At 45.0% G+C, this 25,071-nt stretch overlaps 1 protein-coding gene across 1 annotated transcript in view; it reads left to right on the top strand.

Moving 5' to 3' along the window:
• MFSD6 (major facilitator superfamily domain containing 6) overlaps positions 1 to 25,071 on the top strand; it is a 423,265-nt gene that overhangs the window by 51,091 nt on the left and 347,103 nt on the right. Inside the window, exon 2 of the mRNA XM_069733788.1 lies at positions 23,492 to 25,047. Coding sequence (XP_069589889.1) covers positions 23,534 to 25,047 — 1,514 coding nt within the window. The 5' untranslated portion in view covers positions 23,492 to 23,533. The remainder of the gene's footprint in view (positions 1 to 23,491; positions 25,048 to 25,071) is intronic.

Raw genomic sequence — 25,071 nt, 5'->3', positions numbered from 1 at the left:
ATCCGTATGGCATCCGTACTGCGTGGTTTTCTCGCAGGCTTGCAAAACCAACATACTGCTATAGAAGTGATCCATGTGTCCCAAAAAGAAAAGAAAAAAATATATATACTGTGTGTGTGTGTGTGTGTATATATATATATGTATGTATGTATGTATGTATGTATGTATGTATGTATATGTATGTATATATATGTATATATATGTATATATATGTATATATATATATATATATATATATATATATATATATATATATATATATATATATATATATGTAGTCAGTAGACACATATATGTATATATATTAATATTTTTTCCAGCGCTATACAGCTTGAAAGCCGGTAATTCAATTACCGGCTTTTTCTTTCTCCTTCCTAAAACCCGACATGATTTGAGACATGGTTTACATACAGTAAACCATGTCTTCTCTCCATTTTTTTTGCAGATTCCACACTACTAATGTCAGTAGTGTGTATCTGCAAAATTTGGCCGTTCTAGCTCTTAAAATAAAGGGTTAAATGGCGGAAATAATTGGCGTGGGCTCCCGCCCAATTTTCTCCGCCAGAGTAGTAAAGCCAGTGACTGAGGGCAGATATTAATAGCCTGGAGAGGGTCCACGGTTATTGGCCCCCCCTGGCTAAAAATATCTGCCCCCAGCCACCCCAGAAAAGGCACATCTGGAAGATGCGCCTATTCTGGCACTTGGCCACTCTCTTCCCATTCCCGTGTAGCGGTGGGATATGGGGTAATGAAGGGTTAATGCCACCTTGCTATTGTAAGGTGACATTAAGCCTAATTAATAATGGAGAGGCGTCAATTATGACACCTATCCATTATTAATCCAATTGTAGTAAAGGGTTAAATAAAACACAAACACATTATTAAAAATTATTTTAATGAAATAAAAACAATGGTTGTTGGTGTATTTTATTCTACGCCCAATCCAGTCACTGAAGACCCTCGATCTGAAACAACAAAAAAAAAAAAAACCAACAATATACTTACCCTCCATAGATCTGGAACGTCCAACGATGTAAATCCTTCTGAAGGGGTTAAAACATTTTGCAGCAAGGAGTTCCGCTAATGCAGGCTGCTCCTTGCTGCAAAACCCCGGGGAATGAGGCTAAATATAGATCAATGATCTATATTTAGCTTCATTTGCGGTGAGGCGCCCTCTGCTGGCTGTTCATAGATCGTGGGAACTTTCCTAGAAAGCCTGGCTATTAATATCTGCCCTAAACCATGTCTCAAATCATGTCGGGTTTAGGAAGGAGAAAGAAAAAGCCGGTAATTGAATTACCGGCTTTCAAGCTGTATAGCGCTGGAATAAATATTAATATATATACATAAATGTGTCTCACTGATATATATATATATATATCTACCTATTCTATGTGTACACATTTATTCTACCTATTCTACTGTAAGCTGTCAGTGTGATTTTACTGTACACCGCACTGAATTGCCGGCTTTTCTCTCTAACAGCGCTGCGTATTTCTCGCAAGTCACACTGCTTGTCCGTGTGTAATCCGTATTTTTCACGCTTCCATAGACTTTCATTGGCGTATTTCTTGCGCAGTGCGGTGACAAACGCAGCATGCTGCGATTTTGTACGGCCGTAGAAAGCCGTATAATACTGATCAGTAAAATACGGCAGATAGGAGCAGGGGCATAGAGAATAATTGTGCCGTATTTTTTGCGAGTTTTACGGACGTAGTTTCTGCGCTCTTACGTCCGTAAAACTCGCAAGTGTGAAGCCGGCCTAAATCATTCAACTGCCGGGATGAAGACTAAATCTCCGAGCAGTCATTAATACTTAGAGGTCACCCGACCATGCTCGGGAAAACCCGAGCAACGAGTACTCGCTCATCACTAATCATCTCTTGTAAATGGGTTATCTCATTGTCTTTAAAGGGAACCTGTCACCCCCCCAGGCATTTGAAACTAAAAGAGCCACCTTGTGCAGCAGTAATGCTGCATTCTGACAAGGTGGCTCTTTTAGTTATTGGTGCTGTAAATGCAGAAATAATCAGTTTTTTAATTTGTCCAAAATACCTGTCTTCAGTCCTGGAGGAAGGTCTTCCCCCCCCCCCTGCTGCAGACGCCTCACAGCCGTCACCCAAGTCTTCTTGGCGCCGGGTGCTGTCTCCTCAGCACTGTTTTGAAATCTGCTGGCGCCTGCACTCTTTTGTCATGCCTGGGGCAGGCACAGTGAGCGCTGCCCGGCTGTCCTCATATGCAGTTTCGCTGACTGCGCCTGTGCGGCCGCCCTGCTTGTAAATACCAGCCCCTCAGTGTCTTATGATTTATTCACACTGCGGGGCTGGGATTCCTGGGCATGCGCACTGCGTGTCTAAGCCACTCACCCAGGTCGCAGTGCGCATGCCCAGGAATCCCAGCCCCGCAGTGTGAATAAATCATAAGACACTGAGGGGCTGGTATTTACAAGCAGGACGGCCGCACAGGCGCAGTCAGCGAGACTGCATATGAGGACAGACAGGCAGCGCTCACTGCGCCTGCCCCAGGCATGACAAAAGAGCGCAGGTGCCGGCAGATTTCAAAACAGCGCCGAGGAGGCGGCGCCCGGCGCCAAGAAGACTTGACTGACGGCTGTGAGGCGTCTGCAGCAGGGGGGGGGGGGGGAAGACCTGCCTCCAGGACTGAAGACAGGTATTTCGGACAAATTACAAAACGGATTATTTCTGCATTTACAGCACCAATAACTAAAAGGGCCACCTTGTCAGAATGCAGCATTACTGCTGCACAAGGTGGCTCTTTTAGTTTCAAACGCCTAGGGGGGTGGGGAGGGGGGTGACAGGTTCCCTTTAATTGGTGCAATTTCAAAATGCTTGTGAAAACAAGAAACATAGCTTTTATTCGGACTCCCATGACAGCACACGAGAGGGGATCCGCCCTTAAGGAACAGGAAACCTACAGATACAAAAGGGCGGCACCTCTCCCCATGCATCAGTTGGTTTCCTGTTCCTGAAGGGACTGGATGCCTATAGCAAAGTTCTACAGGAGTCCAGGCCGGCCGGACCGATTCTGGTGGCGAGGGGGTCTCCCACCTCGGCCGGTGCGGGTAGCTCAGGTAGTCACGGTGGCCCTGGCAGGGCGGCATGGCGGTGACTAGGCAGCGAGGAGCGGTCGCCAGGGCGTGTCCGGTCTCCGGAGCCAGCGTATGGTAAGTATGCCTTCCCGTGTGCTGTGGGTCTCTCTGTGCGGAGGGGGGGCGGCAGCGTCTAGGGGGCGCCGATCGGAATGTAGCTGGCCGGCCTCGGCGTTCCACGATGGCTGCAGCGCTGACAGGAAGCGCCGTAAGCTGTGGTGACATCGGGGGGCGGAGCCGGCGACGACTTCTGGGTCGATGAGCTCCTGCGCATGCGCAGGGGCTCCAAGATGGCGGCGCCCACCGGAGATCATGCCGCAATCCCTCCTGAGCGTCGGTTGATCCCCCACAGCTGCGGGAGGGCAGGAAAATTAAACCAACAAGCTGAGCAAGGTGCGCTGACCGAAGGAGGGGCTTTATAAGGCGGCTCCAGCAGCGTGTTCCCGGGTTCTGGCTCCAGATTACTAAAGATGGAGTCGGATCAGGATCAGCAGGTTGTGCTGCTGGAACAAGCATCCCAGAAACCCAAGGAGAAGGAACACGAAAAGAGGAGCGATGGTTTGGGCCGCAGAAGCTCCTCCAGACAGGGGTCTGGAGGGTCAGCCAAAAAGGATCCCCCTCGTAGTTCGGTATTTCTGGGTGTGAGCAGCCACTGGTAAGTGATCTTCGAGAAAGTTCACTTAGAGACTAGTCTCCCCTCATATGTTTTATGCAGGGAAGGAAAAACGTCAGTAAGGCGAAGCATAGGGAATGTGCCATCTGCGGGGTTCCCTTGCCTGACTCACACCCTAAAAAACTATGTGACCCCTGTATCCAGCAGACGGTGAGGTTCTGGAAGGAGGGGAGGGGGTATAGCATGTAGATCTTACACTCTAGTCTACCTTACTTATCCCCTTAGGTAGCTGAAGAATCCTCTTCTATTACGACCAGTCTAAAAGAAATGATTAGAATGGAGGTTAAGGAGTCCTTTAAAAACCTTTCACAGTCAGGAGGTTCTAGGCAGAGAACTGAGTGGGCATCTGATTCATCTGTGGAAAAGGACAAGACTGAAGAATCGGACGATTCAGCAGCATCATCCTCCTCTTCGGAAGAAGACGCTGCTCGGTTTTGCTTACCCCTAGAAAGAATAGACAAATTGGTAAAGGCGGTCAGAGGCACAATGGGTATAACGGAACCCAAGCCTCAACTATCTAAAGAACAAATGATGTTCAGTGGATTAGAACAGAAAAAGCGCAGAGTCTTTCCTTTAAATGAGAAAATACAGGATCTTAATAGGGAGTGGAGAAAACCAGAGAGAAAAGGCTCCTTACCACCTGCGCAAAAACGTCAGTACCCTTTTGATGACCCAGCAGTGGGTAACTGGGAGAAAGCTCCAAAGCTGGATGCAGCAATTGCCAAGGTGGCAAAACGATCTTCTCTCCCATTTGAGGATATGGGAACGCTTAAAGACCCCCTGGATAGGAAAGTGGATACCTTCCTAAAGGGGACCTGGGAAATGGCAGCTGGCTCCTTGAGACCTGCGGTAGCTTCAACCTGCACGGCAAGGTCAATGATGGTCTGGCTGGACCAGTTAGAGACCCAATTAAAACAAGGGGCCTCTAGAGATTCCATACTCGCAGCATTACCTGTAATCCAGGAGGGGGCGGCTTTTTTATCAGACGCCTCAATTGACTCCGTAAAGTTGGCAGCTAGAGCAGCAGGACTTTCTAATGCTGCAAGGAGAGCCCTATGGCTGAAATGCTGGCCGGGGGATATGCAGGCAAAAGCAAAGCTCTGCGCTATCCCTTGTAAAGGCGAGTATCTATTTGGGCCTACCCTGGATGAACTCCTGGAGAAAGCAGGGGATAAGAAAAAGTTTCCCAACCTTTTCAATCCATACCGTCATCCCTTCAACAAAAGAAGGTTCAATCGGGGAGGAAAGCGCACCTTCTCACCAGGGAGAGATCGTCCCAGATGGGAGGATAGGCGAAAACGAGGTACAGGTCTCATGTTTCGCCGTAACTCGACGGAAAATAAAAAACAAGATCAATGACTGGCAATTCCAGTGGGAGGGAGACTATTGCAGTTCTCGGCAGAGTGGTCGAAAATCACAAACAGCGTTTGGATAAAAGACACTGTTTCCCATGGTCTCAAGCTGGAATTTGTTCATATTCCACAGGACAAATTTAGGTTAACACCCTGGCGCTCATCTCCCACTGAACAATTCGCCCTAGAAGAGGAAGTGAGGACTCTTTGCTCCAAAAATGTTTTAGTAGAAGTGCCGTATTCTCAGGCAGGGAAAGGGTTTTACTCTCCCCTGTTCCTAATCCAGAAGCCTGATAAATCCTACAGGACCATTATAAACCTTAAGGGTCTCAATAAGTTTTTGGTGAAACATACTTTCAAAATGGAGTCCATCAATTTGACAATAAAAATGCTTTTCAACAACTGTTTCATGGTAGTAGTGGATTTGAAAGATGCCTACTATCATGTACCCATCCATGCTGATTTCCAACGATACCTGAGGGTAGCGATACTAATGGGGGGTAGGATTCAACATTTTCAATTCAGGGCGCTCCCCTTTGTGATCACCTCGGCACCTAGAGTGTTTACTAAAATAATTGCGGAAGTCATGGCGCATTTAAGATAGTCAAATGTCCTTATAATCCCCTACTTAGATGATTTCCTCATTGTAGGTAACTCGGTAGATCATTGTCTGTCACAATGGGAGGTTGCTAAAACCAAACTAGAACGGTTGGGTTGGATCATAAACTTTGAAAAATCTAAATTACAGCCCCTAAATGTTCAAAAATTTCTGGGATTAATGTTGAATTCTGTGACACAGCAGTGTCTCCTCCCTATAGAGAAAATAGACCAAATTCAGAATTTTGTATTAAAAGCAATCAATACACCTTCCATGACACTTAGGCAAGCAATGTCTCTACTTGGGTCACTCACATCTTGCATTCCAGCAGTTAAGTGGGCTCAGTTCCACACCAGGTCCCTACAAAGTGAAGTCCTGTTCCATGACAGAGCCTTAGGAGGCGCATTAAATGGGAAATTAACGTTGAGGCCGATAACATTGAATTCCCTTAGGTGGTGGCTAGATAAACGGAATTTATCAGCAGGGGTTCCCTGGATGATAGATGTCACCCAGGTGATAACCACAGATGCCAGCTCTTCGGGGTGGGGAGCCTATATGGGGGACATGGTGGTCCAGGGACAGTGGGAACCCTTCACAACATTCTCATCAAATCAAAGAGAGTTGTTGGCGGTTGAATTGGCTGTTAAAAAATTCCTCGTATATCTGCAGGGCCAGCACGTCAGAATTCTGTCGGACAACAGAGTTGTAGTCGCTTACATAAACCGGCAAGGGGGAACTCGTTCCGAAACTTTAATGCAGATCACGGATCGGTTGTTCCAGGTGGCAGAGCTCAATTTTCTATCTTTGACAGCTCTTCACATCAAAGGAAAAGAAAATGTGGCAGCAGATTTCCTCAGCCGAAATGTGTTAAAACAAGGAGAGTGGTCTCTCAACGAAGACATTTTCAATCTGATCGTCTGCAGATGGGGTCAACCAGTGGTGGATCTATTCGCCACCAGAAACAACAGAAAAGTAAAACTTTTTTGCTCCCTAAATCCCAGGGAGAATCCCCTGGCGGTGGACGCGTTTCTAATAAAATGGGATTTTCCACTGGCCTATGCTTTCCCACCACTGAACCTGATACCTCTAGTGGTGAGGAAAATCAGGGAGGATCGAGCGAAAGTCATCCTTATCGCCCACTTTTGGCCCAGAAGAACCTGGTTTGCCTGGCTCAAGACAATGTCCGTAGCGGTCCCCTGGGTACTGCCAGAGATCCCGAACTTGCTTTCTCAGGGACCGATCTCCCATCCACAAGTGGCGGCGCTCCATTTAACGGCGTGGAGTTTGAACGGTCACTATTAGTGGGGAAAGGCTTCTCTCCAAACTTAGTAGAGACACTCCTAAAGAGTAGAAAGCAAATAACTACGAGAATCTACTCTAGGACTTGGAGAAAGTTCTTGACTTGTTCAAAGTTTAATATCCAAGACGGGGTGCCAATACAACAAATCCTAGAGTTCCTACAGAAGGGATTCGAGTTAAAACTCTCTCCTAATACCCTTAGAGTACAGGTCTCAGCTTCAGGTGCCCTGTTTTCCTGTAATATAGCTAATAACTACTGGATAGCGAGGTTTATGAAGGCAGTTAGTAGATCCACAGCAGTGCATAAAGACAGAACAGTTCCATGGGATTTAAATTTAGTTCTGTCCTCTCTATCTAAACCCCCCTTTGAACCTCTGCAGGAAGCCTCGATCAAAATGTTGACACTTAAGACAGCCTTCCTGATTGCCATAACCTCAGCTCGCAGGATAGGGGATATACAGGCACTTTCCAGAGCTCCTCCATACACTGAAATCTTGTCAGACAGTAGTCCTTAGACCAGACCCAGCATATCTACCAAAGGTGGCGACACGTTTCCATAAATCACAGGAGATAGTTTTGCCGTCCTTTATTCCTAATCCCTCTAATACTAAAGAGCAGGAGCTTCATATGTTAGACGTCAGGAGATCTCTTCTTCAGTATATTTCAGCTACTGATAATTGGAAGAAAGATGGGGCACTGCTTCTTTCCTTCCAAGGTCCAAGGAAAGGGTTTAGAGTATCAAAATATTTACTGGCTAAATGGATTAGGGAAACTATCTCTCTGGCTTATACAGCAGGTGGGGGGCCAGCTCCGCAGAATCTAAAGGCACATTCCACCCGGGCCATGGCGTCATCCTGGGCGGAAAGATCTGGAGTGTCAGTGGAGCAGATATGTAAGGCGGCCACATGGTCATCCCCTTCCACTTTCTTTAAACACTATCGGTTGGATTTGGGGTCCTCCTCTGATCTCTCCTTCGGGTTAAGGGTGCTACAAACTATAGTCCCTCCCTAAAGTAGCTTACATCTCTGTAAATCTCTCGTGTGCTGTCATGGGAGTCCGAATAAAGCATTAAGCTACTTACTGGTAGCGGCATTTTTCGGAGGCCCATGACAGCACCCTTAGTTCTCTCCCTATTCACGTGGGGGTAGCACTTCCTGATATGTATATAGCGTAATATGTAAATCTCACGTATGGTGTCGTGTTACAATAATGGGTTATTTTGTTTCAAAATGTATATAATGTATATTTGTGTACCACTAACCGCGGTAGTCCTCTCAGGCTCTGAAATACAACTGATGCATGGGGAGAGGTGCCGCCCTTTTGTATCTGTAGGTTTCCTGTTCCTTAAGGGCGGATCCCCTCTCTCGTGTGCTGTCATGGGCCTCCGAAAAATGCCGCTACCAGTAAGTAGCTTAATGCTTTTCCCTTTTACTAAAAAATCCTCTCCACATTTGAGAAGGAAAGGATTATTCATTTTATAGTTCACTGCTTGTTGCCTAGGTTACCAACCACTGCCGCTTTCTACCAGAGGGGGCACTCCCCTAGGCAAGCGGAACAGCGCTTACAGGCTTTTTGGTATAGATCTCCTGAGCACTTCTCTGGATCTGGCCAGGAAAGAATTCTGTGAAGAAAGAAGTTCCTCCTCTTGCAGCGTTTGGGTGCGGACAGTTTAGGCATAAAGCACAACTAAGCTTCTGGTCCACATTGTGAATTATCAGGAGCGCACTTCTCCTGGCCGGGGGGTGATGTGCTAGTGAAGCCAGAACTTGAGAAAAGCCCTGTACTGTCATGGCTGATCCGTGTAGGTATAGTCATTGTGACATGGTGTTTCTCCCTGTGAAACATGTTGGCGGGGAGTGGAGAGATTGTCATGCACTATTAATGAATCTGCCACAAAGATCTTTAAAAAATAAAATTCACATTTCAAATTTAGAAGTGGAAATCTGATGTGGATTTGTTTGACACCTGGTGTATTTGACTCCTTTGTGTCCATCTACAGAGAAGGACCATTTTCTTAGTCCCCCATGACAGCACCACAGAAAGAGAGAGGGGATCCGCCCTTCAGGGACAGGAAACCTACAGGATAAAAGGGCGGTACCTCTCCCCTGCATCAGTTTGCTTTCCTGTCCCTGACTGGGAACCTACTAGGTATCGGTACCTGAACACGTCCGAAGATCAACCGAGGATCCGGAGCCGGCCAGTCCGAGTTCTGGCAGCGGGGGATGCCCCTGCCACGGCTGGTGCGGTGTCCGAAGCCGCCACTGCTGGGACCGATGGGTCTGGAGCGTGAGCTGGGGGAAGCGTAGCCACCACTCCCGGATAGGAGATTAGGGGCTTCCGGGACCTGGCACGCACGAGGAGGTGTCCTGGGCTTCCAAGATGGATGCCGCGCTGGAAATGGTAAAGGACTTCTGGTTCAGGGCGGGTGCAGTGAGTGCATGAGGTGCACCAAGATGGCCGCTGCCCTGGATCCACAGACTGCATTTCCTGGTCCCTGACAGCACGCGCATGCGCAGAACAAAAAAACAAAAAAAAAAAGCGCTTTCTCAGCGATGCAGCCACAGGGGGTGGGGCTGGTAATAGATGCCAAGTTTAGAAAAAGGTGGGTAAGGGAGCTCCTTGCTGCATGCCATTACAAGGAAATACCATGGAAGACAGCGACCAACAGCTCCAGCAGCTGCAGCGCCACCACCAGCGACCGAAACCGGATGTACAGAAAAAGCAAACTTCTGCTGACACCCGGAGTTCTCGGTCCAGCAGCCATTCCACACAGCGCAGCAAGAACTCCAGCGTGGTGAACCAGCTACCACCTATGGATCTCGCACTACAGGATCCTACCCCTCCAGAACCGGTACCTGTAGTTGCGTCAGATTGGCGAGTGATGTTTGTGAAAGTTCACTATTGTAATTGGGGTCCCCTCTTCTCCGTTTATTTTGGCAAGGAAAAGAATTGGGAAAACAAACCACAGAACCTGCCCCTTGTGTAAAAAGACCCTTCCACAATCCTGGGATAAGAAGCTTTGTGACTCCTGTATAGGACGAGTCCTCTGTGAGGAAACCCCAAACTTTGCCTCTGAGTTATGATCTGTAATTGTCAGAGGTAGAAACTGTAATCAAGTTCCTTAAAGAAGGAGAAAAAGTTTAGAGGAAAGAACCTATAGCTTATTCCCACTCTGATTCCCCTCTAGTTCCTAGAGTAGGAACTCGGATACACCGGACTCCTCCTTCTCTTCCTCGGTTAACGAGAGTGGAAGTCGTCATTGCTTCCCCCTAGATGAAGTTGACGCACTTGTGAAGGCATTAAGGTAGACTATGGGGGTGTTGGATTCTCACCCTGACAAAACAGTCTAGGACATAATGTTTGGGGGGTTAGGCCAAAAAAAGTGCAAAGTCTTTCCCCTTAATGAGAACATCCAATCCTTAATTAAAATGGAGTGGGAAAAACCAGAGAGAAAAAACTCGTCTGTGCCCTCACTTTAAAGAAAATATCCCTTTTGAGGAAGAAGATTCTACTTCATGGGATAAAGCCCCTAAGCTCGACGTTGCTGTGGCTAAAGCCTCAAAAAAGTTTGCACTACCCTTTGAGGACATGGGAACTCTGAAGGATCCCCTTGATAAGAGCTGATACCTTCCTTAAAGGGGCCTGGGAATCGGCAGGGGGATGTTTAAGGCCAGCCATAGAGGCCGCATGTACTTCTAGATCCCTAATGATTTGGGTTGACAACTTAGAAAAACAACTGAGGGACGAGGTGCCTAGGAATAAAGTCTTAGAATCTATCCCTATGATAAGAGGAGCGGTGGCGTTTTTGGCAGACTCATCGGCTGACCCAGTTAAACTCGCATCTAAGTCTGCAGCCCTCTCGAATGCAGCCCGGCTGTAGGAAATTATGGCTAAAGAGGTAGCCGGGTGACCTACAAACTAAACAAAAACTTTGCTCAATCCCATGCTAGGGCAAGTTTCTATTTGGGGAGACCCTGGATGATATCTTGCAGAAAGCAGGGGACAAGAAAAAAATGGGTTCCCTAATTTGGCCCCACCATTTATTAAATGGACCTTTCGGAATAGGAAATTTTTTCGAAGACCACTGAGGGAGCAGAACAGATGGGACACGGGGGGGGGGGGGGGGGGAAAACCCAAGTGACAGCTCCCCCAGGGCGGGAGGGAGATTATCTCAATTCCTCCTGGCCTGGGAAAAAATTTCAACCAGCCCCTCGATATTAAACTTAATAAGATCGGGGCTTCGAATAGACTTTATTTCCCTACCTCCACAAAACTACACGGTAACCCCACTGAGGTCCTCCCCTCAACAACAAGAGGCCTTAGAATAGGAAATTATAAAGCTTATAGACGAAGCTGTCATCCAGGAAGTCCCCCCTCTGGAAAGAGGGAAGGGATTTTATTCCCCATTATTTCTAGTCCCAAAGCTGGACGGATCCTTCAGGACAATAATAAACTTACGGAAGCTAAACAGTTCTGTGAGATACGAGAAATTCAATATTTAGTCCAAGTCAGCAATAAAAAATCTGTTTCCTAACTGTTTTATGATGGTACTGGATCTCAGCGACTCGTATTACTGCGTCCCCATTCACAAGAACTCTCAGAAATTCCTCAGACTAGCAGTGGTTATGAAAGGAGAAATAAGGGAATACCAATACAGAGCCCTTCCCTTTGGCATATCAGTTGCACCCTGTATATTTACCAAACTGATAGCGGAAATGATGGCCCATCTGAGAGAAAGACCTTTTGATAGTCCCATACTTGGTCGACTTTCTGATTGTGAGCAACTTGGTCCAGCTATGCCAACAACATTGCGACAGAGTGGTGGATACCCTAAGAAATTTAGGCTGGCTTCTAAACCTACAAAAATTGAAACTAGAACCAACCAGAGTTCAAAAATTTTTGGGTCTGACCTTGGACTCTACAACACAAGAATGCCGCCTCCCAGTTCAGAAAAAAACAAAAGATAATAAATCTTGTATCGAAAGCTTGCTCAAACCCTTCCATGACCCTGAGAAGGGCGATTGTCATTGCTGGGGTCCCTCTCTGCTTGCCTTCCAGCAGTCCAGTGGGTACAACTTCACACGAGAGACCTCCAGTGGGACATTCTGAGAAACCAGGTTATACTAAGGGGGCGTTTAGAAAGTGACATGACTCTAAGTTTAGTTACTATTCATTCCCTAGTTTGGTGGATGGATCCCAACAACCTGTCAAAAGGGATTCTCTGGGTGATAGAGGTATCTCGGATAGTTACCACAGACGCAAGTCCCACGGGGTGGGGAGCTCACCTGGACAACAATGTGACTCAGGGGGTTTGGACAGGTCAGGAACACGAGGCCTCCTCAAACCAAAAAGAACTCTGGGTTGTGAGCCGTGCCTTATTGTTTTTCCTACACAGCCTACGGGGGCATCATATCCGGGTATTTTCGGACAGTCGAGTAGTGGTAGCCTACCTAAATCACCAGGGGAGGGACCAGGTCTCAAACACTAATGGAAACCGCCTCTGAAATTTTCAGCTTAGTAGAGAACAACTTCCTATCCCTCTCCGCGTTGCATTTAAGAGGAGTAGAGAATCGGAAATCAGACTTTCTGAGCCGTACCAAATTAAAACAGGGAGAATGGACACTAAATCAGTACATTTTCGATCAGATCACAGTGCTTTGGGGAATCCCTGTAGTAGACCTTTTTGCCAATATGTGCAACACTAAGGTGAAAGTCTTTTGTTCCCTAGACCCCCAGGGGGAACCCTCAGGCCTTAGATGCATTCACGATTCCTTGGACACAGTCTTGTGTATACCTTTCCCCCAACTATCCTCATCTCGGCAGTTCTGCGAAAGGTCAGGGAGGTCAGGTCCAGGCTCATCCTAGCCGCCTTCTGGCCCAAAAGAACCTGGTTCTCCTGGCTGAGGATGCTATCGGTCACCGATCCTTGGGTTCTTCCGGACCTCCTATCACAGGGACCGGTGTTCCACCCTCAGTCAGAGAATCTCCACTTAACAGCATGGAATTTAAAAGGTCACTACTGAAGGAAAGATGTTCTTCGGATAAGTTAGTCTCCACACTAATGAAAAGTAGGAAAACCGTGACCACTAAAATCTATGGCAAAACCTGGAAAAAAAATGTTTTGTCTACCTTCGGGGTAAGATTACAAGAGGGGGTCCCAATTGCTGAGGTATTAGAATTTCTACAGAAAGGTCTAAATCTGGGCCTCTCAGTAAGTACCTTAAAAGTACAGATAGCGGCTCTAGGAGCATTGTACTGTAAAAATATAGCTGCCAACCCTTGGGTAACACGTTTTATTAAGAGCCACTGCAAGATCTAGACCGACAAACCATACAAAGGTTACCAGCTTTGGACTTGAACCTAGTCTTATCAGCTTTAACAGAATCCCTGTTTGAGCCTATAGAGTCAATACCCCTTAAAATCTTATCACTTAATAATAAGTGATCTCCAAGCCCTGTCCGCGTCTCTTCCGTTTACAAAAATCCTGGATAAGATTATCCTAAAAACTGACCCTGCCTATCTACCCAAAGTAGCGTCCATATTCCATAGGATTCGGGAGCTAATCCTTCCTTCTGTCCAGACCCTAAAAATAAGAAAGAAGAAAAATTCCACACATTAGATGTGAGGTGTCTAGTTCAGTACCTAGAATTCACCCAGCGGCATAGGAAGGAAGGGTCTCTTTTTATCTGCTTCCAGGGACCCAGGAAAGGACTCAGAGCTTCCAGGGGCCCTATAGCACGTTGGATAACAGATGCGATAGCCTTGGCGTACTCATCTATCGGGATCGCAGTTCCGGAGGGGCTGAAAGGCCATTCTACAAGGGCTATGGCGACCTCCTGTGCTGAAAGGTCGGAGGTACCCTTAGATCAAGTCTGTAAGGTGGCCACCTGGTCATCACCTTCAACCTTTTTTAGACACTACTATCTAGACCCAGCCTCTTCATCTGACTTAACCTTTGGAAGAAGGGTTCTGCAGGCTGTGGTCCCTCCCTAAGCAACAATCTCTGCAATTCTCTCTGTGGTGCTGTCATGGGGGACTGAGAAAAGCATTGTTACTTACCGATAACGGTATTTCTCAGAGCCCATGACAGCACCCGCTTATCACATGTGCGGTGAGCACATTTTGGTGTATGAAGTGTGTTTTTTATATAGACATGGTGTACAACTGTTAAGCAATACGATAAAATTGTATATTTTTTGTTGTCACTAACCTGGAGGACCTCCGATGCTCTGTAAACCAACTGATGCAGGGAAGAGCTACCGCCCTTTTATCCTGTAGGTTTCCTGTCCCTGAAGGGCGGATCCCCTCTCTGTGGTGCTGTCATGGGCTCTGAGAAATACCGTTATCGGTAAGTAACTATGCTTTTTTGTTGGACAGAATAACAACTAGTTTCTTGCATGCAGATATGTGGTACATGTAATGTATTTGCTCAGTTGTTAAATATTATTGCCCATTTATTTCATGGCACTTTACATGTGAGGAGGGGTATACATAGTTAAAACAAGTACAGTACAATACAAGTCACAATGGTACAGGAGGAGAGAGGATCCTGCCCGCGAAGGCTCACGATCTGCAAGGGTTGGGTGAGGATACAATAGGCGAGGGTAGAGATGGTCGTGCAGTTATTTCTAAACCAATCTACTTTGGGAGTGGAATCGTAGCTATATAGCATCACATGTAATAGCTGGAAATCCCCTTCATTATCTTGGTTAGTCAAGTACTGTACGTATAGGGGTGGTTCAGTGAAAACAAGCTATTGCCTACCCATTGGATAGGTGATGGTGGTTGTCTGTTCGCTGGGCCTTGCACTAATCAGCGCAATGGGAACTTCTATCTCAGGATGACTGGGCAGTTCACATTCCTGACCGCCCTCCATTCATTCCACATGTGGCTGCAGGGCGCTATGCTTGGCTTTTTCAGCAGCCCTATGGAGAATGAGCTGTGGTTGGGCATCTGACAAGCATTTTAATCAGGGCTGTGGAGTCGGTATAAAATGGACCGACTCCTAAAATATATAATAAATTGGGTGCAGTAGTTAAGTGCAGTTTGTGGGGAATTTTTTTTTCATAAGAATTTGGAAAAGTTATCAAATCTACTATATAATTGTCTAAGGGTCACTTCCGTCTTTATATCTGTCTTTCTGTCACAGATATTCATTGGTCGTGGCCTCTGTCTGTCATGGAATCCAAGTCGCTGATTGGTCGTGGCAAAACGCCCACGACCAATCAGCGACGCCCGCAGTTCGGCGGCAATATAGCCGCTCTTTCCTCCCCGTAGTCAGTCAGTGCCCGCTCCATACTCCCCTCCAGTCGGCCCTCACACAGGGTTAATGCCAGCGTTACCGGACCGCGGTGTAGCACACTCCGGTTACGCAGCTATTAACCCTGTGTGACCAACTTTTTACTATTGATGCTGCATATGCAGCATCAATAGTAAAACAATCTAATTTTAAAAATAATAAAAGTTTTTCTCACCCTCCGCCGTCGCGTCCTGTCCTCGGCACTGCAAGCGGCAGGTTCCGCTTCCAAAGATGCTATGGGAGAAGGACCTTCCATGATGTCATGTGACCGTGACATCATCACAGGTCCTGCGCTCATACCAATCCTGGGACCGGAACCTGCCGGGTGCACCGCACACAAGCGCCGGAACTACAACGGGCTCTTCGGATGGTGAGTATATGTTTTGTTTTTTTTTATTTTGTAACCTGTTACAAACGTGCCTGGGCAATATACTACGTAGCTGGGCAATATACTACGTGTCTGTGCTGTATACTACGTGACTGGGAAATATACTACGTGGCTGGGCAATATACTACGTGGCTCTGCTGTATACTACGTCGCTGTGCAATATAGTACGTCGCTGTGCAATATAGTACGTCGCTGGGCAGTATAGTACGTGACTGGGTAATATAGTACGTTCCTGGGCAATATACTATGTGGACATGCATATTCTAGAATACCCGATGCGTTAGAATCTGGCCACCACCTAGTGTCCTATAAATGTCTGTCCTATTCCTGATCTAAGGTCTAGACTTTTAGCTGAGATGAATATGTGCTGCAGTTTATGTTCATGATAAGTAGTGAAGCTCCTCCTCTACAGATAAAGGGAAAAAATAAACACACAGGGAAGGAAAGCTAAGGCTACGTTCACATTAGCGTTGTGCGCCGCTTCGTCCGTGACGCACAACGCACCGAAAAACGCGCGCAAACACACGCAAAAACGCTGCGTTTTGCGACGCGTGCGTCATTTTTTGACGAAAATCGGACGCAAGAAAAATGCAACTTGTTGCGTTTTCTTGGTCCGACGCTAGCGTCAAAAAAGACTCACGTGTCGGAAAACGCAACAATCAAAAACGCATGCGTCCCCCATGTTAAACATAGGGGCGCATGACGCGTGCGTCGCTGATGCGTCGCCGACGCAACTCCGACGCACATTAGCGGAACGCTAATGTGAACGTAGCCTTACATTCATGTCAGAATTTCTGGAGTGAACAGGAAAGCAGGATTAAAGGTGGTAAGTACATCCTAAAGCAGAGGTGTCAAACTGCAATCCTCAAGGGCTGAAAACAGGTCAAAGGTAAGATTACTTTGCGCAGGTGTGTACTACGGAGGACAGAGAATGAACTTCAATCCAATATTGCAGCCAGCATGCAGCCAGCAGGTAAGGAAAGGGTGAATCAAACACCCGAAAACTCTGCCCATATGACCCAAAACCAGTCCCGCCAAATTCAGGTGACAGGTTCCCTTTAATGATTGAGCGATTTGCTTGAGCTGAAACCCTTCCTTGTAGATATGGCTAACCCTCAAGTAACACTACATGAAGGTCAATGGACACAGGTGGCTGAATTGAAGGAATTGCTTCATCACCTATTTACAGTGACTAAAAAGTTACAAGCTGAGGATTTAACTCCTGGCATTTTTATAAAGGAGTGGAAAAACTTGTTGTTTTACCTGTCCCAAAGATGAGGTTTAATTGCAGATGGCATTGCTGCTTCAATGAAACGGAGAGACACTGCTATTAGAAAATAAAATTCTTCTGGCAGCTGTTTATGTGGACTCGAGTCATCGTATATTGCTGGATGATCAACGGCCTACTAAAGAAAAAGAAGCTTTGATTGAGGTAGCCGTTAGGATGAGTGGGCTACAGGACGGCCAAGAGCAAGATGACTCGGGTCCAGCCAGTGCTGCAGCTGCCGTTCTTCCTCATCAGGGAGTTTGATTTAGACAAGTATTTGTACAATATGGAGCAGGCAAAGCGTTGCTGCAGGGAAAAAGATTCCACTCCCATAAAAAACTGACCATATTTCAGCAACATTTTTCACTTGCTCTCAAAGAACTATGAGTTCAAACTGCACGAGGCAATTCCTTTATACCCTCATATTGTTAAAGATGTTGCCCATGTGGTTACTGCTTTGCCACCAACCCAAGTTAGTGTAGAGAGGTTGTTCTCTAGCCTTAAAATAATTAGGTCAGATGTGGGGTCATCCATGAAGGAGGATCTGATGAAGGCGATACTATTTCTCAGAACAAATTCATAGACTGCACAAATGCTATTCAGTATGTTTTTGTTGAAAACGGTTTTTTTCCACTTACAGCAGAGTGAATAACACATTGTAACTATGCAAAGTTTTTCTTGTTCTAAAGTTGTATTCCAATAAATATATTTTGTTTTAACTAAATGGCTTGATAATTGTTAAATAATAAAGATTAAAAGTCTGATGTTACCATTTTACTACAGTAAATGTATCACGTAAACATGACCTATGTATGAGGAAGTCTGAGTCGGAGTTGGAGTCAGTGTCATGGGAATTGAGGAGTTGAAGTTAGTCAGAGGTTTTGGCTTACCGACTCCACAGCCCCGATTTTAACCCCTTAGTGATGGAGCCAAATTTTTTTTAAAATCTGACCAGTGTCACTTTATTCGGTAATAACTCTGGAACGCTTCAACAAATCCCAGTGATTTTGAGGTTGTTTTTTCGTGACACATTATACTTTATGATAATAGTAAATTTAGGTTGATATGTTTTGTGCTTATTAATAAAAAAAATCTGAAATTTGAGAAAAATGTTAAACTTGCAATTTTCAAATTTTGAATGATTATCCCTTTAATCTAGATAGTCATACCACAGCAAAACATTAATAAATAACATTTCCCTCATGCCTGCTTTACATCAGCACTATTTGTAAAATGTTCTTTTATTTTGGTAGCATTTTAGGAGGTTTAAAAATGTAGCAGTATTTTTTTCTAGGAAGTTTACAAATTTTTATTTTTTATTTTTAGGTACCCATCATTGTTTGAAGTGACTTTAGGGGTCCCATATATTGGGAAACCCCCAAAAGTTATGCCATTTTAAAAACAGTACCCCCTGAAATATTAAAAACTGCAGTCAGGTAGTTTACTAACCCTTCAGGTGATTTTCAGGAATTAATGCAAAGTGGCATGACAGGAATGAAAATGTGTATTTTTACCACCTAAATGCTGCTAACTTCTGAACAGATTACATAGTTACATAGCTACATAGATATTAAGGAAACAGGAACACATGGGCTACTTGCACAGTGAACAAGTCTGTATGATCATGTTCACACACCACCAAGAAACCTGAAGACACAAAAGAGAATAGTAAAACCAAAAACACTCAGTTTGAAAAAATGTTGCAGTAATCCGCAAGTGCTAGTAAAAGATGTAAAAAACAGGGTATTTGGTTGATACGTTTTTTGCAAAAAATGTATACTAAGCTGCTCTACCAATCTTCACGGTATACCCTTATCAGAGCAGTCCTAACTAATGTATGCAATCCCTATCTGATGTATTTAAAAACCTGATCATCTGTATATAACCTGTGTGAACAGGGTTCAGAGAGGAAAAATCAATGTGTGCATACAGGGTAGAACAGCTTTTGTGCAGATAGCCCAAGAGGAGTGGTGGAACTCCCCAGTCTTGTAGACACAAGAGAACAATTATGGAAGCAGGAACACATGGGCTACTTGCACAGTGAACAAGTCTCTATGATCATGTTCACACACCACCAAGAAACCTGAAGACACAAAAGAGAATAGTAAAACCAAAAACACTCAGTTTGAAAAAATGTTGCAGTAATCCGCAAGTGCTAGTAAAAGATGTAAAAAACAGGGTATTTGGTTGATACGTTTTTTGCAAAAAATGTATACTAAGCTGCTCTACCAATCTTCACGGTATACTCTTATCAGAGCAGTCCTAACTAATGTATGCAATCCCTATCTGATGTATTTAAAAACCTGATCATCTGTATATAACCTGTGTGAACAGGGTTCAGAGAGGAAAAATCAATGTGTGCATACAGGGTAGAACAGCTTTTGTGCAGGTTGAAGGAAGACTAGAAGTCCATCTAGTTCAACCCATAGCCTAACTTAACATGCCCTAACATGTTGATCCAGAGGAAGGCAAGAAAACCCCATGTGGCAAAGAGTATGCTCCACATTGGGGAAAAAAATTCCTTCCCGACTCCACATACGGCAATCAGACTAGTTCCCTGGATCAACGCCCCATCAAGGAATCTAGTGTATATACCCTGTAACATTATACTTTTCCAGAAAGGTATCCAGTCCCCTCTTAAATGTAAGTAATGAATCACTCATTACAACATCATACGGCAAAGAGTTCCATAGTCTCACTGCTCTTACAGTAAAGAATCCGCGTCTGTTATTATGCTTAAACCTTTTTTCCTCCAAACGCAGAGGATGCCCCCTTGTCCCTGTTTCAGGTCTATGATTAAAAAGATCATCAGAAAGGTCTTTGTACTGTCCCCTCATATATTTATACATTAAAATAAGATCACCCCTTAGTCTTCGTTTTTCCAAACTAAATAGCCCAAAGTGTAATAACCTATCTTGGTATTGCAGACCCCCCAGTCCTCTAATAACCTTGGTCGCTCTTCTCTGCACCCGCTTTAGTTCAGCTATGTCTTTCTTATACACCGGAGACCAGAACTGTGCACAGTATTGTAAGTGTGGTCGAACTAGTGACTTGTATAGAGGTAAAATTATGCTCTCCTCATGAGCATCTATGCTTCTTTTAATGCATCCCATTATTTTATTTGCCTTTGTAGCAGCTGCCTGACACTGGCCACTGAATGAGTTTGTCATCCACCCATACACCCAGGTCTTTTTCATTGACGGTTTTGCCCAGAGTTTTAGAATTAAGCACATAATTATACATCTTATTACTTCTACCCAAGTGCATGACCTTACATTTATCCCCATTAAAGCTCATTTGCCATTTATCAGCCCAAGCTTCTAGTTTACATAAATCATCCTGTAATATAAAATTGTCCTCCTCTGTATTGATTACCATGCAGAGTTTAGTGTCATCTGCAAATATTGAATTTCTACTCTGAATGCCCCCTACAAGGTCATTAATAAATATGTTAAAAAGAAGAGGGCCCAATACTGACCCCTGTGGTACCCGACTGCTAACCGCTACCCAGTCCGAGTGTGCTCCATTAATAACCACCCTTTGTTTCCTATCCCTGAGCCAGCTCTCAACCCACTTGCACATATTTTCCCCTATCCCCATTATTCTCATTTTATGTATCAACCTTTTGTGTGGCACCGTATCAAAAGCTTTTGAAAAGTCCATATACACTACATCCACTGGGTTCCCTTGGTCCAATCCGGAACTTACCTCTTCATAGAAACTGATCAAATTAGTCTGACATGAACTGTCCCCAGTAAACCCGTGCGGATACTGGGTCATGAGGTTATTCCTCTTCAGATACTCCAATATAGCATCCCTTAGAATGCCCTCCAGGATTTTACCCACAGTAGAGGTTAAGCTTACTGGCCTATAATTTCCGAGTTCAGTTTTTGTCCCCTTTTTGAATATTGGCACCACATTTGCTATAAGCCAGCCCTGTGGTACGGACCCTGTTATTATGGAGTCTTTAAAGATTAAAAATAATGGTCTATCAATGACTGTACTTAATTCCTGCAGTACTCGGGGGTGTATCCCATCCGGGCCCGGAGATTTGTCAATTTTAGTGATTTTTAGACGCCGCCGCACTTCCTGCTGGGTTAAGCAGGTGACACTTAATGGGAAATTTTTATCACTAGTCATTTTGTCTACAGCCGGCAGACCTAAAGGCCGCTATTTGGTCATGAATTGCCATGGCAAACATCAGGACCACAAAATTATGATCTGAGGGCACCAATTGGGATAAAGAGGGAGAAGCCACACTCTGATAACCATTGATATGATATAGTCACTATTGACAGCAGCATCTAAGGGGTTAAACCGATATGGACGGTGACCACACTAATCGTGGCTGATGAAGCAAGTTGTCAGCTATAGTGTACAACTGACAGCTGCTGGATTGTCACCTGTATGGGGAGGCTAGTCTATTGTATCTCAGGTCAGTTAAAAGACGTATTGGTGGTCATTAAGAGGTTAATGCTCCGTACAATAAATAAATGTTCATAGTGTGAACGTTGGTGCATGCCACAGGTTTCTCCAGCATGTTCGTTGTGTTGTAGATTTGCCTTCACTCCTTATTTCTCTTTTTTACAACTTCAATGGTAAAATCTGCTGGACACTGTAGAACTGTATGCGGCTTTTATTGCAGGCTTGCTGTAGATTTCAGTTTTTGAACTCTTTATTATGGTATGAAATAGACTTTTTATGTGGTAATTTTCTGGCTTCAAACCAGTATAGATTAGGCTCCAGTTTATTCAAAGTGTCTTTTCGGCCTCTTCTTTCTGCAGTGATTACTGTATTTTTCGGACTATAGGTGGGAGAACTATAACTCCCAGCATGTCCTGCAGTTCCTATGGCATGCTGGGAGTTATAGTTCACCACAGGAGTGGCAGAGTGCTTTGTGTGTTGTAGTGACTAACCTTTTAATTGTGGCAGCCAGCCACACTGTGGTGAGGTAAAATGCTGGAGCATCCCATCCCATGACACCACAGAGCGCTCCCTCTTGTTGCCTCTCCACAGCACAAGAGGAAGCCAGCAGATTGCAGTGTGGTGTCTGCAGGACCTGTGATGACATCAGAAGAGGGAGGGCTCTGTGCTGCCATGTGATGCTCCAGCCCGCCCACTCCTGACATCAGACAGGTCCTTGTGCTGGAGCACTCAGCATCCATCCAGCACAGCCCCTGCAGGCAGGTATGCAGCGATCTTGTCCCTCTGGCCCTTGCTGCCTCCTCCTCCACCAGACACACAGATCTCCCCAGCTGCTGCAGGAATCAAGCTGAGGAGACCATGTGTGTCCCTGTGAAGGAGTATTCATGTGCTGCTCCCAGCTCACCACTCAGCTGACAGGTGGGCGGGGAAGCAGCTAATGAATATTCACTGCACTTTAATGATCGGGACAGTGGTTTCCCCAGCACTGATTCCTGAAGCCCAGCAGGGATATGTTTCTGCCTCCTGCCTCCCAGTGCAATCCCACTCACTGCTGCCCCCTCCCAAGTTACATCCCTACCATAAGACGCACCCACACTTTCCTCTCAAATTTGGAGGAAAAAAGTGCGTCTTATGGTCAGAAAAATATGGTAGTAATCAGGTGGAATATCCACTTCCGTGTACTGACAGTGACGTTAATAATTAGCCATCTGGGGCAGAGTGCTGTATGTCAGACAAGGTGTGGTGACAGAAGGGAGCATTTCATCATGACATCAGCCTTTGTTACAGACCATCTGAAGTGCGAGTCTGCTCAATATGGAGTCCTATATGTAATGCAGGGAAAGCTTCAGGTGTTGTCTATGGAAAACAATATTTGTAGCTGTTCCTAATAAAAAGCAGAGAACTTACGAATGTTCTTCTATTATCACCGCTGTCCCAGCAGCGATTATGGATGAGTACTGTGGGTAACAACATGAAATGAGCTCTATGTTGGATACCTGTGAGATAAGAGGTAGCACTCCACCCCGTGCTGAGTAGCAGGTGCAGAAACGGACAAACTAATACATCTTAATATATATATGCCTGTGATTCAGATCACATATCGGTCTCCATAAAGTTATTGGTGAGATTCCTCAATGTGGAGGGACTGGAAGCAGAGGGGAATGTTGTACATAAGCAGTTAACTCTAGCTCTAGTTCAGTGGCTCATAAATAAAGACAAAGCAGCCTTCTGATTGGTTGCTGCAGGACACTTATCACATTTCTAACTTTCCAGTTTTGATCTCCCCAATGCTTTGTATTTTTATAGTTTCTCCCCAACAGTTTTATTTTCTCCCTAAATTACCAGCTTGTAAATATTCGTTCTCTAGTTCTTTTTTTTTTTTTCCCCCCCGAGTTTTAAACTCCTACCTTTTTGCTTGTTTGATTTTATGTGGTGAGAGTAGACCGAGCCTCCAGAACAGCTTACACATGGTTTGTTACGGTGGCAAAATGATACCCCCGTATCTCTGCACAGTAGATTTTCTATGATGCAGCACAATACTGTATGTCACACTTCACATTTCGCTCTTCTGTTTCTTTCAGGGCTGATGTACTTGGATCTTGCTAGAAATTAGCTACTTCTGAATGGCCATGGCTACAGGAGATAAAGTTGCCATATTATCTGAGGATGAGGAGGAACAGAAGAGGAAATATGTTCTTGCTGATCCTATCAATGGTGTCTCCACAGAGCAAGCTGTGGAAAGTAGTGGAAATGCTCAAGTTCCTGATAATTTGGCCACAGAAGATCAGGACATGGACTGGCTGGAAAAGCACTGCATCAAGATTAACAATGACCTTCTGATATCCAAAGTGTTCTACTTCTTTTTTTACTCTGCTTATGGGTCTCTCTATCCTTTATTAGCAGTGTACTATAAACAGTTGGGCATGTCCCCCACCCAAAGCGGGTTATTAGTTGGCATTAGATATTTTATAGAATTTTGCAGTGCTCCCTTCTGGGGAGTAATAGCTGACAGATTCAGAAAGGGAAAGATAGTCTTACTGTTTTCAGTACTTTGCTGGGTGTTATTCAATTTGGGGATTGGATTTGTGAAACCAGCAGCTTTACTTTGTGTGCCTAATATCCCTATTCCAGTTAAACCTACAAACTCCAGTCCCTTTAACACAACCCCTATGCCTCTAATCCAAATTACCAAAGAAAGCGGTATAGTAACCAAAAACAGGCAGAAGAGGGATCTGCTGGATAACCCTCTTGCATGGGAAGTCTCTAATTCTAAGAAGTTATTTAGCAAACAGGTTTCCAACCCTTTCCATCGCGTAGTCAGAGAAGTTGTAAATGGCACTAGCACCCCAGCATTGGCTGGTCCTGACGGAAATATTACAACGACCATCATTACCACCACCATCACAAGGAATTCTAATGCCATGTTACAGTATAATCAAGAAGATGTAGAAACCATATTCCTGTTAATTCTGTTAGTGGTTATTATTGGAGAGTTTTTCAGCGCCCCGGCTGTTACTATTGTAGATACAATAACACTCCAATATTTGGGCAAACACAGAGACCGCTATGGATTGCAGAGGATGTGGGGATCACTTGGCTGGGGACTAGCAATGTTGTCTATAGGAATAGGAATAGATCACACCCACATCAATGTGATCATTGAAGGAGAAGGCTGCACGGAGCCAGACTACAAGAATTACCGTATTGCCTTTATTGTCTTTGGTGTTCTGATGTCTGTGGCGCTCATTGTCTCAACACAATTTCACTTTTATTACCATCATTTAAAACCAAGTGAAGAGAGCAGGGAAGACTTGGAAATCTCTCCTGTTGAGACAAGTGCCCAAACATCTCCAGTGCAAAATCCGAATGAAGGAAGAAGTGAGGATGAGATGGTCGAGCATTTCAGATTTTGGGATCTAGTCAAGATCATTTGCACCGTACAGTACGGATCTGTTCTGTTTGTAGCCTGGTTCATGGGATTTGGCTATGGATATGTCTTCACCTTCCTTTTCTGGCATCTCGAAGACCTTAATGGAACCACAACATTGTTTGGTGTCTGCTCAGTCCTGAGCCACATTTCTGAACTGACTGCTTATTTTTTCAGCCACAAGTTGATCGAGTTAGTTGGTCACATCAGGTAAGTGCTGCCACATTTATATTT

This window comes from Ranitomeya imitator, chromosome 7 (assembly GCF_032444005.1).
Source record: "Ranitomeya imitator isolate aRanImi1 chromosome 7, aRanImi1.pri, whole genome shotgun sequence".
NCBI lineage: Eukaryota > Metazoa > Chordata > Amphibia > Anura > Dendrobatidae > Ranitomeya > Ranitomeya imitator.
Note: the sequence above shows the minus strand (reverse complement) of the source record. Positions and strands in the feature narration are given on the sequence as shown.